The sequence below is a fragment of the Danio rerio genome, chromosome 10 (genome assembly GCF_052040795.2).
Source record: "Danio rerio strain M-AB ecotype USA chromosome 10, GRCz13ab, whole genome shotgun sequence".
Taxonomy (NCBI): Eukaryota; Metazoa; Chordata; class Actinopteri; order Cypriniformes; family Danionidae; genus Danio; species Danio rerio.
This window is the reverse complement of record NC_141030.1, coordinates 37776044-37790739: the sequence shown is the minus strand read 5'-3', so window position 1 is coordinate 37790739 and position 14696 is coordinate 37776044. Positions and strand designations below refer to the sequence as shown.

The 14696-nt window shown below is 36.7% G+C and overlaps 3 protein-coding genes across 24 annotated transcripts in view; 2 read left to right on the top strand and 1 right to left on the bottom strand.

Annotated features, from left to right (window-relative positions):
* LOC147842141 (uncharacterized) overlaps positions 1-14696 on the top strand; it is a 1078568-nt gene that overhangs the window by 730674 nt on the left and 333198 nt on the right. The gene's annotated exons all lie outside the window — the stretch shown is intronic.
* zar1l (zygote arrest 1-like) lies at positions 4140-6159 on the top strand. Its single transcript, NM_001199367.1, is given in 4 exon segments — positions 4140-4782; positions 5094-5186; positions 5289-5363; positions 5858-6159. Coding segments are annotated over 4 exon segments (939 nt in total). The 5' UTR covers positions 4140-4155; the 3' UTR covers positions 6002-6159.
* The window catches only part of fryb (furry homolog b (Drosophila)), a 127751-nt gene continuing 121165 nt past the window's right edge, over positions 8111-14696 (bottom strand). For all 22 annotated transcript variants that reach the window (XR_015501329.1, XR_015501331.1, XR_015501330.1 and 19 more), the window contains 2 exons: positions 11640-11842; positions 8111-9487 (listed from right to left, as the gene is read on the bottom strand). Coding sequence is in view for 12 of the 22 variants with exons in the window: in XM_087271042.1 (XP_087127168.1) it covers positions 9229-9487; positions 11640-11842 (462 nt within the window). In the remaining 10 variants the exon portion in view is untranslated. The remainder of the gene's footprint in view (positions 9488-11639; positions 11843-14696) is intronic.

Genomic DNA, 14696 nt, shown 5'->3' with positions numbered 1-14696 from the left:
CAACAATGTCCACCCAGTGCTGTCAGCCGATTATTATATTCATTTTTTATTCACTGTAATCTACGCCAATGACGTTGTTTTTCATCAATAAAACGTTAATACACTAAGTTAAAGGACTATCATTAAACTTATTGAATAAAGATGGCTGGATGGAAAGGGAGAACAGGAAAAGGAAACCAAACAAAAGAAACTGTGCTTTCAACTGGAATATCATGTACACACTCAGTGAACATTGAACTTGCTTAAATATTGAAGAGTGATGTTTGTGTCTGAAACACCATCAGGCCTTCCACTGTATTTGGCTGATGGATGCTCACTCAAATCCTGTTCACTTATTAACTACAGAATCAGGATCAAAAGCACATGAATCCAACGATAACGTTCCTAAAAACAAGCTTGTGCTTTTGTGAGCTAACCAATGCATAAATTTATCATAAAACAATAAAATTAACAATACAATTTTGGCACTGAGACCACAGTTTATTTCAATGAAATATAACATAAAAAGACCTATAATAAAACTGCAGGGGAACATTCTCAGCAAAAGAAGCACACCTTAAAGTAGTAAAGTCAAGTCTGAACTATGGTGAACCAAGAATTTTAAGAGCTTTAGTTAACCTGCAGTTTACTTCCTTCTGTTTGCCTTTCATAAAGTAAAGCATAACAGAGGGTTTTAAAATCCACCCTTTATTGCCCTACACTAATTTGAAGCCTAGCAACATGCCAAACAAATTATTACTGCTCTTCAGTAAAAGCAAACTGGTGTTAACATTATAGGGTTGTAACGGTATGAATTTTTCATGGTATGATAATCGTCTAAAACAATACCACGGTTTGACGGTTTCGCGGTATACGGTATGTTACAAATGTTACAAAATAATAGAACAGTGAAGCAAATTTGACTTTTTCCAAATAATATATTTTTAGTTACTATAAACAACACCACTTACAATGAACAAATAAAAAAATAAGAAAATAATAAATAATGTGTCAAAGTCCAAATAAAGTCCAAATAAACATGGTGCAAATCCTCAGTAAAAAATAGATATAAATATTTACTATACTATAAATAGTTACATAACGAAACTAGATTCAATATGGAACATCCTTAGGTTTTATGTGCCAGCATGGATATGGTTGTCTATCGATATGGATTTGGATATGGTTGTCTGCAATGCAGACAAACAGCTGCACCTTCATTTGCGTCTTTTGAAAACAGCAAGAGCAGCAGTTCGTCTTTGCTGTGTCACTGTTTTGTCATGTTTCTGTGCTGCTGTGCATGCAAAAGTACTTAGTATGAGAATTATTTCATGCAAAACTTTTTTTTTTTGCGTTTTATTTAGCCGCGCATAAATGTATGCCTATCTCTCATTCCGTGTTGTTCAAAAAGCTTGGTCCACAAACAAAAGCGAAACCTATGCTTATTGGTTGTGATATAGCGAGTTTGAACCAATCTGGGCATGGAGGAGGGACAATGCATCAATATATCATGTCTGGTTTGTCCGGAGACACAGTGACGAGCGTTTCTTTGTCAAATCAGCGTTGTCAAATGTTGATGACGTAACCGCACTGATTCCGGAGCCTCTGAAAGTCCGCGAATGTTATGTGATACAGCACTGGAAAGCTGAGATTCTCTTCTTTATGCCAATCTTTGAATCGTATGAATCGGATCAGCGGATCAAAAGTTATTAAACATTTAAGAGCAATCATTATTTTTAGCCGCGGGCGGCTGTCTCTGTCTTTAAGGGTTAAAACCGTTGATAATCAATTATTCATGGTATGATAATCGTGCACGTTCAAATCGTGGTAAACCGTCATACCGGTATATTGTTACAACCCTATAACATTAATATTTGAAGTTAGACGCAGAAACTTGCGATGTTGACAAGAAATTCATCCTTGATTATATAATAGAGGGTTAAGACTTGATCTGTTTAAAGCGCAGTCATACTGGTGATACTCTGATGTAAACAACTGCATGGATTAGTTAATAGTTAATATGCTACTGAATACATTGTCCTGCCTATTTATGAGAATAAACCATGGGGGACATAAATGTTTGGAGTCTGCTTAACCATACTGAGGACTTAGTATGCAGGAAAGGGTGCAATTTTTTGACAAACTGAATTTAATATGTGGAAATTACAGCTGAAGGCAAAATTATTAGCTCTCATGTAAAACTTAATACTTTTCCAAAAATTTGTTGGATTTCCAAGTGCTGTTTAATGGGGCAAAAAAAGTGGTAAAAGGTAGTTTGGCAGGAATAAAATCAGATTGTATTTTTTTATTAAAACAATTTTAAGCTCAATTTTATTAGCCCCAAATCTGATTTTTATTTCACCCGATTGGCTATACAGAACAAACCACTGTTGTCCAATGACTTATAGTTAACCTTGTTAAGCCTTTAAACTGAAAACAAGTGTCTTGCAAAATAACTAGTCAAATATTATGTACTGTCATGTCATCATGGCAAAGACAAAATAAATAGGTTATTCGAAATTAGCTTTTAAAATTATTATTTGTTATTATTAGGTACTCAGCTTTTTTTTCTTTTGATTTGTTATAAATTTTCTTTTCCAATCGACCGATTAGTACAACAAAAAAACAAGACAATGATTGATCATTTTCAGCAGCAATAATCGGCAACATATGCGAATTTCAGACAGTTTGGTGGCATTGTTTACATTCAGTAGCTCCAATATGGCTGACTAAAGACGTCAAGAGTAACACACACGTGTTTTAATTCTGTGGCTGATTTAAATGATGAAATATAAGTCTGTAAGTGCTCTATTTTTACTAAAGCTCTATTTTTGTAAATATTCAAGGGTTGTTTGATTAGAATCTGTTTTATAAAATTTGTATTTTGTTGTACAAACACTTTTTTTCATGGCTTTCACGTTATGCTGGTGGTGTAACAAATATGATCAATTTGATAATATTTGATCCAAAAGGTCTCATTTATTAGATTTTTCTCATATGCTTATTAAGGTTTGCATAAAAACTATGTACATTAGTAAAATTGTACTGCTGGTTGAATTGAACTTGTAAAAATAGATGTGAATATGTACTTACCTACCCCCGCTTTGTTGTATTTTTACAGGAAATAAAGATATCGAGAAGAACAATTAGCAGTAAAGTCACTTAAGTTACCCAAACTGTTTTCTGCTGTTTTACAATATTGGGACAATACAATTGGTTGGGACAGAATAATAATTATTAAGCCTATTATTTGTAGTATTTTCATAGCAATTTAAACTACCCCTTCAATATGTACAACAACAAACAAAAAGCTAAAGTTTTGTCTGCATATACTCTGTGGATGACTGAGTGTGTGTCTAATGCTCGGCCACACAAATAGCAACCACAGATATATTTCAACAGCTGATGTGTGACATGATAAACATGCTGATTTGCATTGTCACTGGTGACAGTTAATGCTTGAAATATAAACGCCATGTCTGTTGTCCTAAGATGCATCTGGTTTCCCCAAAAGTCCAAAGACATGTGGTATAGGTGAACGGGGTATGCTCAAATTGATCGTAGTGTATGTGTGTTTGTTTCCCAGTGATGGGTTGCAGCTGGAAGGGCATCCGCTGCATAAAACATATACTGGATGAGATAGTGGTTCATTCAGCTGTGGCGACCCCACAGCTGAATAAAGGGACTAAGCCGAAAAGAAAATGAATGAATGATTTCTTTACAATTTAAAACAATCTTTTCTACTGAAAATACTGTTGTCCATACCCGAGGAACGGTTTTGACGAAAATTTTGGTGGTTTTAAAACCTTGACTTTTCCAAACCACGGTATACCTTAAAAACAGTTATCGTCCCATGCTTAGTATACATTACAGTGATCATCTCACTATAATTTTTGCTGCTACTTTGCCAACAAAAGTATGTTAATGCTGGAAAAACATCAATGAGTGACTTTTAATGACAAATACCAACTTGCAGTTATAACTTTAATGCATTGACTGTATTAAATACTAAACAGTAAATGCAGGGGTAGTTTATGCATTAAAAACAATCGAAAGCGCGTTCATGTGCCACGCCCACACCTGATCAATGCTGATGAGCTCGCACTAATTAAGGCGTGTGCAAAGCAAGATCATAAATATTCAGGACATCTTTTCCTCGTGATCCCACCAAAAAAAATGGAGGACTTCATCATTCCACCTTACAACTGTGGACGGTACCCTGGCTATTTCCCCTTTTATCCCAGCAACGCGAAATTTAAGCACCAAAACTGGAACAAAAAGGGAAACAATTTCTACATAGCGCCAGACGCCCCTGATTACTTCGACGTTTACAAGCGCGCGCAGTTAAAGGCGATATTATCTCAGGTAAACCCGAACTTAACCCCGCGCCTCCGCAAGGCCAACACTAAAGAGTTCGGTGTGCAGGTAAACCCAAAGGTAGATGCCGTTATCCAGTGCTCGCTCGGGCCCAAAACGCTGTTTTATCGCGGTGATAAATGGGACTCACCTAGAAAGCCGTACACCGTCAGCCCTCTGAAAGACACGCTGCCGAATACACCAGTCAACTCCGTGCGCTTCTCCCGGCCGGTAGCCATCTACTCTCCAGTCTTCGACCGCAGGATTTTCTCCTTATCCACGACTGCCGGTGAAAGTAAGGACGATGGAAAGGAAGAGGACCGGAAGACGGACAGCGAGACGGAGGATGAAGATGATGACGAGTTCTGCAAACCGGATGAAAAGACTCACGACGAGTCACGACACGAGAAGTCGCTGATTCAACGCGATAAACGGTCTAATTTTCAGGTTTGTTGAGTGAGCAAGTTTACCACACCAACTACTGCTTCCTGTAAAATACTGTGGTTAATATTGTACATTTTAAAGTTCGTAACTAATCCTTGATTTGAAGTCTTCAGGCAACATCAGTAACGGCCGATTTGACGTTAAGTTGGTTCATGAATATGCAAATACTAGATTAAAGCTTAATGCTGATTGGACAAGTACAGCTGTTGAGCATTTTGTCTTTTTTGTTTTAAACCCATTTCAGAACGTGAATATTTAATCTAATTAACGTTTATTTTCTTCAGTTAAAACATTAACAGTGTATTTTTGTTTAGTTTCTGGAGCAGAAGTATGGATTTTATCACTGCAGTAAGTGCAATATCCGATGGGAAAGTGCATTTGTGTGGTGCATTTCAGGAACCTCTAAGGTAAACGCTATATTTATTAACTTTTTTTTTCTCGCTCTCTCTTCAAATGTCCTTTTTAAAATTTTAAAGTTAAGTCTGTATTAAATTTCATCCTCACCACAGGTGTACTTCAAGCAGCACTGCAGGAAGTGCCAAGCAGGGCTGAATCCATATAGGGTGGAGTCCATTCAGTGCCAGGTAGCTGTTGGCATAATATAAAATCTCTATTGATTGCAATTATGTCTAGGTACATGCCGGTATACCATATCCTTGACTAATAAACGGTGTAATTCTGCCAAGCATGATTTAATCATGGATTAACATTGATGTTGATTCTGAAATGTCATTTTTGATGGAAAATGTAATCCTTTCCCTATCCCTAAACCCAGCGATAACTGTAAATTATTCCCCAAATCAGAGGGGAATAATAGTTTGACCATGTAGATGTAACCTATTCCTTAATTTTGATCAGCTGATTGGAATGTTCCGGGATCAACATTGATGTTAATCCAGGAACATATCCTACTTGGTGAAATCCCGCTTATAAACATGAAGTCAAATTTGCGAATGGCCTTAAATACAGCACTTTTCATTGGGTGTTCTTGCTGCCAATCAAATTTTAGGCTTTATTTAAAGACTTCTGGGCCGTTTCCTATGTATTTAAAGCTTTTTGTATTATTCCTCTGCTTCAGGTTTGCTGTAAGGCTCGCTGCTGCTGTGAACGCAAGCAGAGGCACATTGACATGCGGCGTCCTCATCGCCAGGATCTGTGCGGACGCTGCAAGGGCAAAGGCCTGTCCTGTGACACTATCTACAGTTTCAAGTACATAGTCTGATTGTTCTGGTCAATAATAATGAAGATGATGATGATGACGACAATGAGTTTTAGAATCTGCATTGGCGGCCCATGCAATCATATTGGGTGGGATGAATGGTGTATGTTTTTGTATGTCTAATGTATAAATTTATAAATTAATAAAGTATTGCAGCATAATGCCAGCGTCTGTGTTTTGTGAAGGACATGGAGATTGTTATCCCAGAGATGGAACATGTGCTGTTAATTCTCATCCTTTGGCCATTTTTTAATTTTTTCCCCCCTCCCCCTCTCTCGAATAACATTGCTAGCAAATAACTATCTTCAATTGAATGAGGACAAGTGTGAATTTTCTTATTTTGGTCAAAGGTTTGACTTCTAATGGCAATCTGTAATTGCTTGCTGGAAAAATTCATTCCTCACACTGCAAAAAATGCTTTTCTTGTTTAGATTTTTGTCTTGTTTCTAGTCTAAATATCTAAATTTCTCATATCAAGAAGACTTTTTTTCTTGACAAGCAAAACATAGTGTCTTGTTTTGAGAAATAATATACCAATAATAAGTGAGTTTTTCCTTCAAGCAAAATAATCTGCCAATGGGGTAAGCAAATTAATCTTGTTTTTTCTTTTGACGCAAGATTATTTTGCTTACCCCATTGGCAGATTATTTTGCTTGTTTGAAGGAAAAACTCGCTTTAATAATGGCATGTTTCTCAAAACAAGACACTATGTTGTGCTTGTGTAGAAAATTCTTCTTGATTTAGGAATTTTTAGATATTTGGACTAGAAACAAGACAAAAATCTAAGTAAGAAGTATTTTTTGCAGTGCAAGTCCTAGAGTTATTTTTGACTAAGCTGAAATTAAAGCAAAGTCCCTTTTAAGGCAAGTCCTTCCACTCGATGATCATCTTTGAAACCATCTCTGCTCACGGGCAGTATGCTCATGCAGTTTATCTGAATGGAGAAATATCAAATTCTCAAATTGCTTGCCAAGCTTACGATTAAATATTATTAAACAATTACATCAAACAACAACTGTCTCTAGCTTAATTTCTAAACGTTTTAGTCACAGACAATCTGCATAAACTCGCATCTGGTACCAGCCCCTCCCCTGGGAAAACGTCAGTCTATAGCTATCGTTGATTGGTTCTTGTACTAGAAGGCGGGGCTTAATTTGCCATATTTGCTGTTACACCCCTCCCCCATTCAAAACTAAATAAGTAACAAGTCTTGGGTTTTCTATAGTCTTTGCCTGAAGTCTGTCCTTCTTTTCAGTGACTTTGAGCAGGTTGTTTATGCCTTCATCTCTTCTCATCTGGATTTTTGTAACCCATTGTATCACACCTATACTGGTTTCCCTGCACTGGCTACCAATCCAGTTTAGAATGACTGCTGTATGGTTTTTAAATCCCTCAATGGTCTCGACCCAGAGTATATTTTTGAGCTAATTAAGTGAGCTCTCTCTTTACACCAAGGATCGACTCTATTTGCAAGTTCCACAATCATGCTTAAAATGTTGAGGTGATGGAGCTCTTTCAGTAGCAGCTCCAAGACTTTGAAACATTCTTCCACTCTCCTTAAAGTCTCCTACTTTTGAGTCTTTTCAGAGGTCACTGAAAACACTTATTTTCATTAGCTGTGTGTTGAGTTTATGTACTTTTGTTCCTTGTATGTTTGCATGTATTATGTGTACAGCACATTGGTACCCATTGTGATTGGTTGGAAGTGCTCTAGAAATAAATTTAGATGAGTTGGTCTTCATTTCTGAATACATGCCAGATATTCTGACACTTTAGGTCTCCCTCAAATAAATACATCAGGCTATAAAAAGAATTGAAAAATTGGAGAAAGGACTCGAGGAAGACCCGGAACCAAGTCTCTCAGGTGGCCTGGGAACGCCTCAGAATCCCCTGAGACTACTGGCCCCAGAAAAGCGGATGAAAATGAATGAATGAATAATGCGACAATTTACTATTAGGAAGCTAAACAATCAGTGTATGTGAGGTACTGTATGGAATGTGACTTACATTTTTTTTTTGCTTCAAATCAACATCCTAAGCAAGTGGTCTTGAGGTAAAATCGACATCCATATTCCATGCCTCAGCAAATCAAAGAAGAAACTGGAGAATCTCAACAAGAGAGCACAATTTACTTCACAAAAGCTTTAAATATTTACATTTTAGGCGAGGAAAAACCAAGACAATTGTTCCAAAGAGGCTTTACAATGTGCAATCTGTCTAGGCATGCACTAGTGACACAGACTAATCTCCATGTGATGCCTCCCTTTTTCCACTTTATACAAATAACATAATAAAATACAACTTTTAATAAATACAGTTTGAAAGTAAATACAATAATGCATGCTTGGCAACTTGAACTGACAAACTGTTCAACACACAGATTTCTTAAATACAAATTTACCCTACAACGTGAGCCTGTGTACGACGGGGTGCAGGACGTCGATTGAAAAACAGCTGGACAATCTCATATCAGCACTTGAAGAAGAATCAGCTTCATCAGTAGTAGCTTATCAGCTGAATGTCTGTGCGGAGGCTGATATTTAGCGGTACGTCAGTGATGGACAGGTTCACGAAGACACAAGCTTATAGCTTCAAACAGTTGTGACAATGACCGAAGACATACAAACAGTATCCTTTATCGTCCCATCTTCTTCAGGGTTTTTAAAGACATTCTTGAACAAGTACAGTAGAAAGGCATCCGTTTCAATGATCCATCATTGCACATTCCCCACGTTAACTAACAAACAAACCAAAGTGCAAAGTTCTCACTCGGGTTCTTCCTTTCCAAAAATGCAGCATTGCTCAAAGTAGCAAACAGGATTATTAGATTTCTCCTTCTCATGATTCACGACATGAAAACGTCAACGTAGTGCAATAATTAAAAGATGCGTTTGAGTGACTTCATTCCAAGGAATCTCGCAGGAGCAGCTCCGTTTCTCCGTTATTGCTGCACATTTGAGGACCTGAGGATACGCTCACTCTCAGGAGCCCCTTCCTATTCAGTACAGTCAAGGACGCTCGTGCAAGTTTCCCTAAGAAGGGCGCAAGTTTATCCGTGACACCCTCGAAAGGGCGGCAGCACTCCCAAACATCACACTGGATCTGGTCTGGAGCGGGTGGAGGATTGTGGGAGGAGGGATGGAGCAGGAAAGGCTGGGTGGTGACTATGGAGGGATCCAGTGGTCGGGGGGTCCAGGCCAGGGCCGGTCCGGGGTGCTGCTGGCTTCGTGTCAGAGACTCACGCCGGACACGCTGGAGTCCACGAGGCTGGATGAGATCACCTGGTACCCCTGAGCGCGGCGGATCATGTCACGCACTTCTCCGTTAAGCTCCATGATTTTTGTGCAGACCTCTGACATGTCCTTGTTGGAGCCCACCAGAGCGAAGGTGCCAGTCTGGCCGATGGTCTGGTGACGGAAGTAGACGTTGAGGAGAGTCTGGATTTCGTCCTCGGAGCCACCGCCGAAGATGTCGTTTGGCCATATTCGTCTAAAAAGAAGAGGAAAGTTAAGCAAAAGGACACATTTAATAATAGCAGTAAAATAATTATGAATTTACATAGCTACAATAAATGCTTATACACTTTCAGACAAGAACAATGAGAAATTAATTTTAAGGTAAAGTATGCAAGATTTTTAGTGTCAAATAAGGGGTTATATGCACAGCTAGTGTTTTTCAGCCATGATAAACTTCCGGTGAAAGCTTAACGTGACTATATTTAATTGCACATGGTTCCTTTTACAGCATCGATGTTGTAATGTAATGAAAATACAATCAGTTAAATAGACGTCAGCATTCATTTAGTTGTTCAAGCGTAAAATGAGACTAAAGATGTTTAAGGCTGCCTCAGAAACTTGGTGAAATAAATGTCCATATTTAAAAGACATGGCGCAAAACTATTTCATTTATTTCAGTGCTTTTTGTCTGGTTTGACACCCACTTTATATTGTATATCATTCACGCAGTGAAGATCATTGATTTTTTAAAGAATGCAGATATTAAGCGGGATTAAAATGTGATTTTGTAACAGCTTGCCAGTTCACCGGATGCGATTGAGCTGGTTTACTGAAAAATAAAAGTCCATGAGCATATACAGTTGCAGTCAGATTTATTAGCCCCCCTGTTTATTTTTTATTTCCTAATTTCTGTTTAATGAAGAGCAGATTTTTTCAACACATTTCTACACATAATAGTTTAATAACTCATGTCTAATAACTGATTTATTTTATCTTTGCCATGATGACAGTAAATAATATTTGACTAGATATTTTTTCAAGTTACTTCTATACAGCTTAAAGTGACATTAAAGACTTAACTAGGTTAATTATGTTAACTAGACAGGATAATAAAAATAAATGAATGAAAATAAAATATTATCAGACATACTGTGAAAATGTCCTAGCTCTGTTAAACATCATTTGGGAAATATTAAAAAGAAAAAATTCAAAGGGGGGCTAATAATTCTGACTTCCACCGTACTCTATTCTAGATTCTAAATAAATACAGAATTATTAAATAGGCCCAAATGGAATTTGTGCATGCAGAAATCCACAGATTGTTTTAGCCCATCATTGAGTGTGGACTTATGTATATGTGTGTAAATATACTGTATATTTATTCAGTTATTATATTCATTTCAGTTCAAATGTTTATCTGATTTATTACAATACAGTTTGTAAAATAATATGTTCTGTCATTTAGTAGATATATTATAAGAGAGAGTTGCTTTACTTACGAAACAAGTGGTTCTAATTGAATTTGCTTTGTAAATAAAAATAGAAGTTTCTAGCTACTGTATTCTCAAAATCATTCCTCATCAATACACAGAACAAAATTCTACGCAAAAAAAAATGTCTGCAGATTTTGTCTGCTAATAAGTAACTAAACTGTAACTTGCCATTAACATTTTTTTTTCAGAATACTATTTTAGACGCATCTATATGCAGGGTTTCCACTTTTTCATGGACACCAGATTCAAGGACTTTTTAAATCACTAACAATTTTAAATCAAATACCTTTGTAATTCATATAACCCAGCGTATATAGCCCCATGAAAGTCCTTCCTGTATTCAACTTTTCGCTTACACTTAAAATGTACAATAAAATATCATAACATGTCAACAATGATGTCTAGAAAGTGTTATTTTCAAAAATGTTGACCGTTTTAAACAGTCGTGTTCAAAGAACCATGATACTTTAATATTTAATACTTTAATACAAGTGATACCAGGTGACATTCGTCTAAAAACGAGAGGAAAGTTATGAAAAAGCAAATTATTATTTTTTTTACCAGATCAACAGATATACTTTTAATTAAGATGCCATTTTTTATACATAGTTAGATCGATCTAAATTCTCGAAGTATGCTCCACATGTATAGAATGAGCTTCGAAATATACTACATATGTAATCTGTACCATCTATTGCTATTTTGAAAAATATTGAGGCGCCAGGCATCATGTTTGAAATTCAACAGTCAAGAAGTGTGGGTACCCTGTATATGATAAATTTGATAAACTGTTTTCATACAAGCTCCACTGATGGTTTTTACATTCGTGTGGATTCCGCTGGGATGTGTGTCCTTCATGTAACCCCTGCTCTCAACAGAGTTTTGTCTCCCTCTAGCGGTGTCTCAGCTCACCTGCACTCTTGAGTGTAGCGGATGGCCATGGAGAAGTCGTTGTTGTTCAAGCACTCCAGGATGGCTTGTACGGCTGTCTCTGAGCTGGAGAAGATGGACTGCGAGCCGTGCCTATGGCGGTCTTCTAGATCACCTGCTAACGAAGCTTCAGCCAAACGCAGGCAGTTTTTCAGATCGCTCAGCTCACGAGACATGTTCCACAGCTAGACATTAAAAGACAGGATTAGCACTGGCTGTTTATCATTCACTTTAAAATTATACAATTATTTACATATATACAGCTATGGAAAAAAAACATTAAAGGACCACTTGGAATTTCTCGGCCCCTCTGGATTTATCGTTGTTTTAGTTTTAAAAATATTCATGATATTTCTTCAGAATTACAAATAAAAATGTACTTTTTAAACCTCACATCTGTGAGGTTGATCAGTTTTATATTTACAATGTTTCTAACTTGTTTTATTTTTTATTTATATAATTTTTAATGCCATGATGGCTCAGTGGTTAGCACTGTTACAGCAAGAAGGTCGCTGGTTTGAGTCCTGGCTGGGCCAGTTGGCATTTCTGTGTAGAGTTTGCATGTTTCCCCATGCTCTAGTGGGTTTTCTCCAGGGGCTCCAGTTTCCCCACATTCCAAACACATGCGTTATAGGGGAATTGGATAAACTAAATTGCCCTTAGTGTGGAGTGATGTGTGAATTTGAGAGTGTATATGGATCCGGGGGAACTCAGGATTGTCTGGATCTTGGAATGTTAATCCTTTTGTAAAATCTAATGTAAAGAACTTGGATGTTATTATGGATAGTGACTTCAAACTGGATGAACAGATCAATTCAGTAATTAAAGCTAGTTTTATTCCAGTTAGCCAAATTTAAGTATTTTCTGTCTTTTAACAACTTTGTAAGGGTTATACATATTTTTAACTCGACAAGGCTCGGCTACAATAATCTCGGCTAGCTTATTGCAATGCCCTCTATATATGAGCCATGCCTCCCTTAATCGTCTGCAGATGGTACAGAAAGCCACACTGGCTTCTTTTCATTGGCTTCCTGTAAGATTCTATTTTTGATGTTTAAATGCCTAAATGGACCAATAGTATGAAGCTGCCGGCCCGGAGACCCAACTGCACGCTCAGACCTGCTCGCTCAGACAGCTAGACCTGCACTTCCAGACCTTCACAGTGCCACCTGCTGTTTAAAAGATCGACTAACCTGATTTCAGCTGCTTCTAAATTGTAATTTAAACTATTTTTCTACTATAAAATATTAGGTTATGATTGATTAGATTATTATATGAAATATTAAACATACTAGATTTTTGATTCAAATGCATTAATTCTGTTGTATTTTTATTAATTGTATTTGTTAATAGATATTGTTCAGTTACTTCAATATTTTCAGACATTTGTTGTTGTTTTTCATTATTGAGGATTTATCACTGTTTCGTATTGAGTTGAGGGAATGAATATTATCTTCATATACAATAAATTTCTTCACATACAATTATAGTACTCTAAGTAATTGTCTCACAAGAAACTTTATTTTTGTGTATTTTTTTTTTCATGAGGTCCTACAAGTCAAGTTGTAAACAACGCATAGAAAAATTGTGAAAAATAATAATTAGAGTAAAAATTATTTTTTACGCAGAAAATAACATAAATGCTTTACATTCTTATTGGGGAGATTTTTCATTACTAGAGCAAAAAACATCTGCAGTCTTTGGCACATTGTATTAGTGTTGGCAGAGACCCACTTTTTAAATGTAATATAAATTTGGGAAAAAATACACACCACAAGCCAATTATTTTTGATTTCACCTAGGAGAGCTCATATTGTAAATTCTATGCAGATTAACTGATATTTTGATTTCCAAAAAACGTGTTTGTAATCATTACAGAACTTATAAATAATTGATAAACTGTTATTGTGTTACTGTTATTGTCTTTCGTAGCACTTTCAGATAGATAATACAGTAATATGAACAGTAGACCTATACAGCACTAAAATACGTTACAATTAATAATTGTGCTATAGCCTACATTTTATTTTAACATTTTTACTTTAAAGTTTTTTTTTATTTTGCCAGAAAATATTGTTAGAAAATTGTCCCAGAATGGTACAATAATACATAAAATAAGTGCAAGCTGTAAATATCATAAAATAATGCTCTTTTGACACTAATTTTGATCAAATCAAACACTGAAATAATTGTTTGTTAGTGTAATATTTTAAACCACATTAATTTATGCCATAAAACTTGGTAATTTTCAGGAATCGCTTTAATAATCAATAACCTTACTGGCGTTTCTGATGTTGCTACTTGCTAGAAAGTGCTGGTCTGAGTGTGCAGTTGGGTCTCCGTACCTGCTGCTTCACCCAACCCAACAGCAGAGGACACTGTCTGGTCTGGAAGTGCAGGTCTGTGCGCGCAGGTCTGAGCGTGCAGTTGGGTCTCCGGGCCTGCAGCTTCCCCTTACTCAAATGGACTAGCATCAGGATACTTTTCTTCAATAATTCAATTATACACTTCATCAAGGGCACTTAGATGTGCAGATCAGCTACTTTTGGCTGTTCCACGCACAAGGTTAAAAACCAGAGGGGGACCGTGCCTTTGCGGTGATGGCCCCCAAATTCGGGAATAATTTGCCTCTCCATGTTAGGCAGACCACAACCCTGTCTGTTTTTAAATCTGGTCTTAAAATCCATTTTACTCTTTGGCTTTTAATACCATTTGACAGTCTTATGTCTGTGGTATTTGTCCTTTGTTTTAGGCGGTGTATGTGTGTACAGCGCTTTGTTGTTTTTAAAAAGCACTTTATCAATAAACAAAGACTTGATTTGACTTGACTTGTAAGGGTGTTTCCCACTACTGGGATGTGGCTGGAATAAAACATTACATAAAACATTTGCTGGATAAGTTGGCAGTTCATTCCGCTGTGGTGACCCCTGACAAATCAGGGACTAGGCCATATGAATCAATGAATATATCATTTATATCGTCTGCATAACTGTTTTTCTGCTATATCCTTAATTTTTTTTGTGTAAAGCTCTTTGAGAA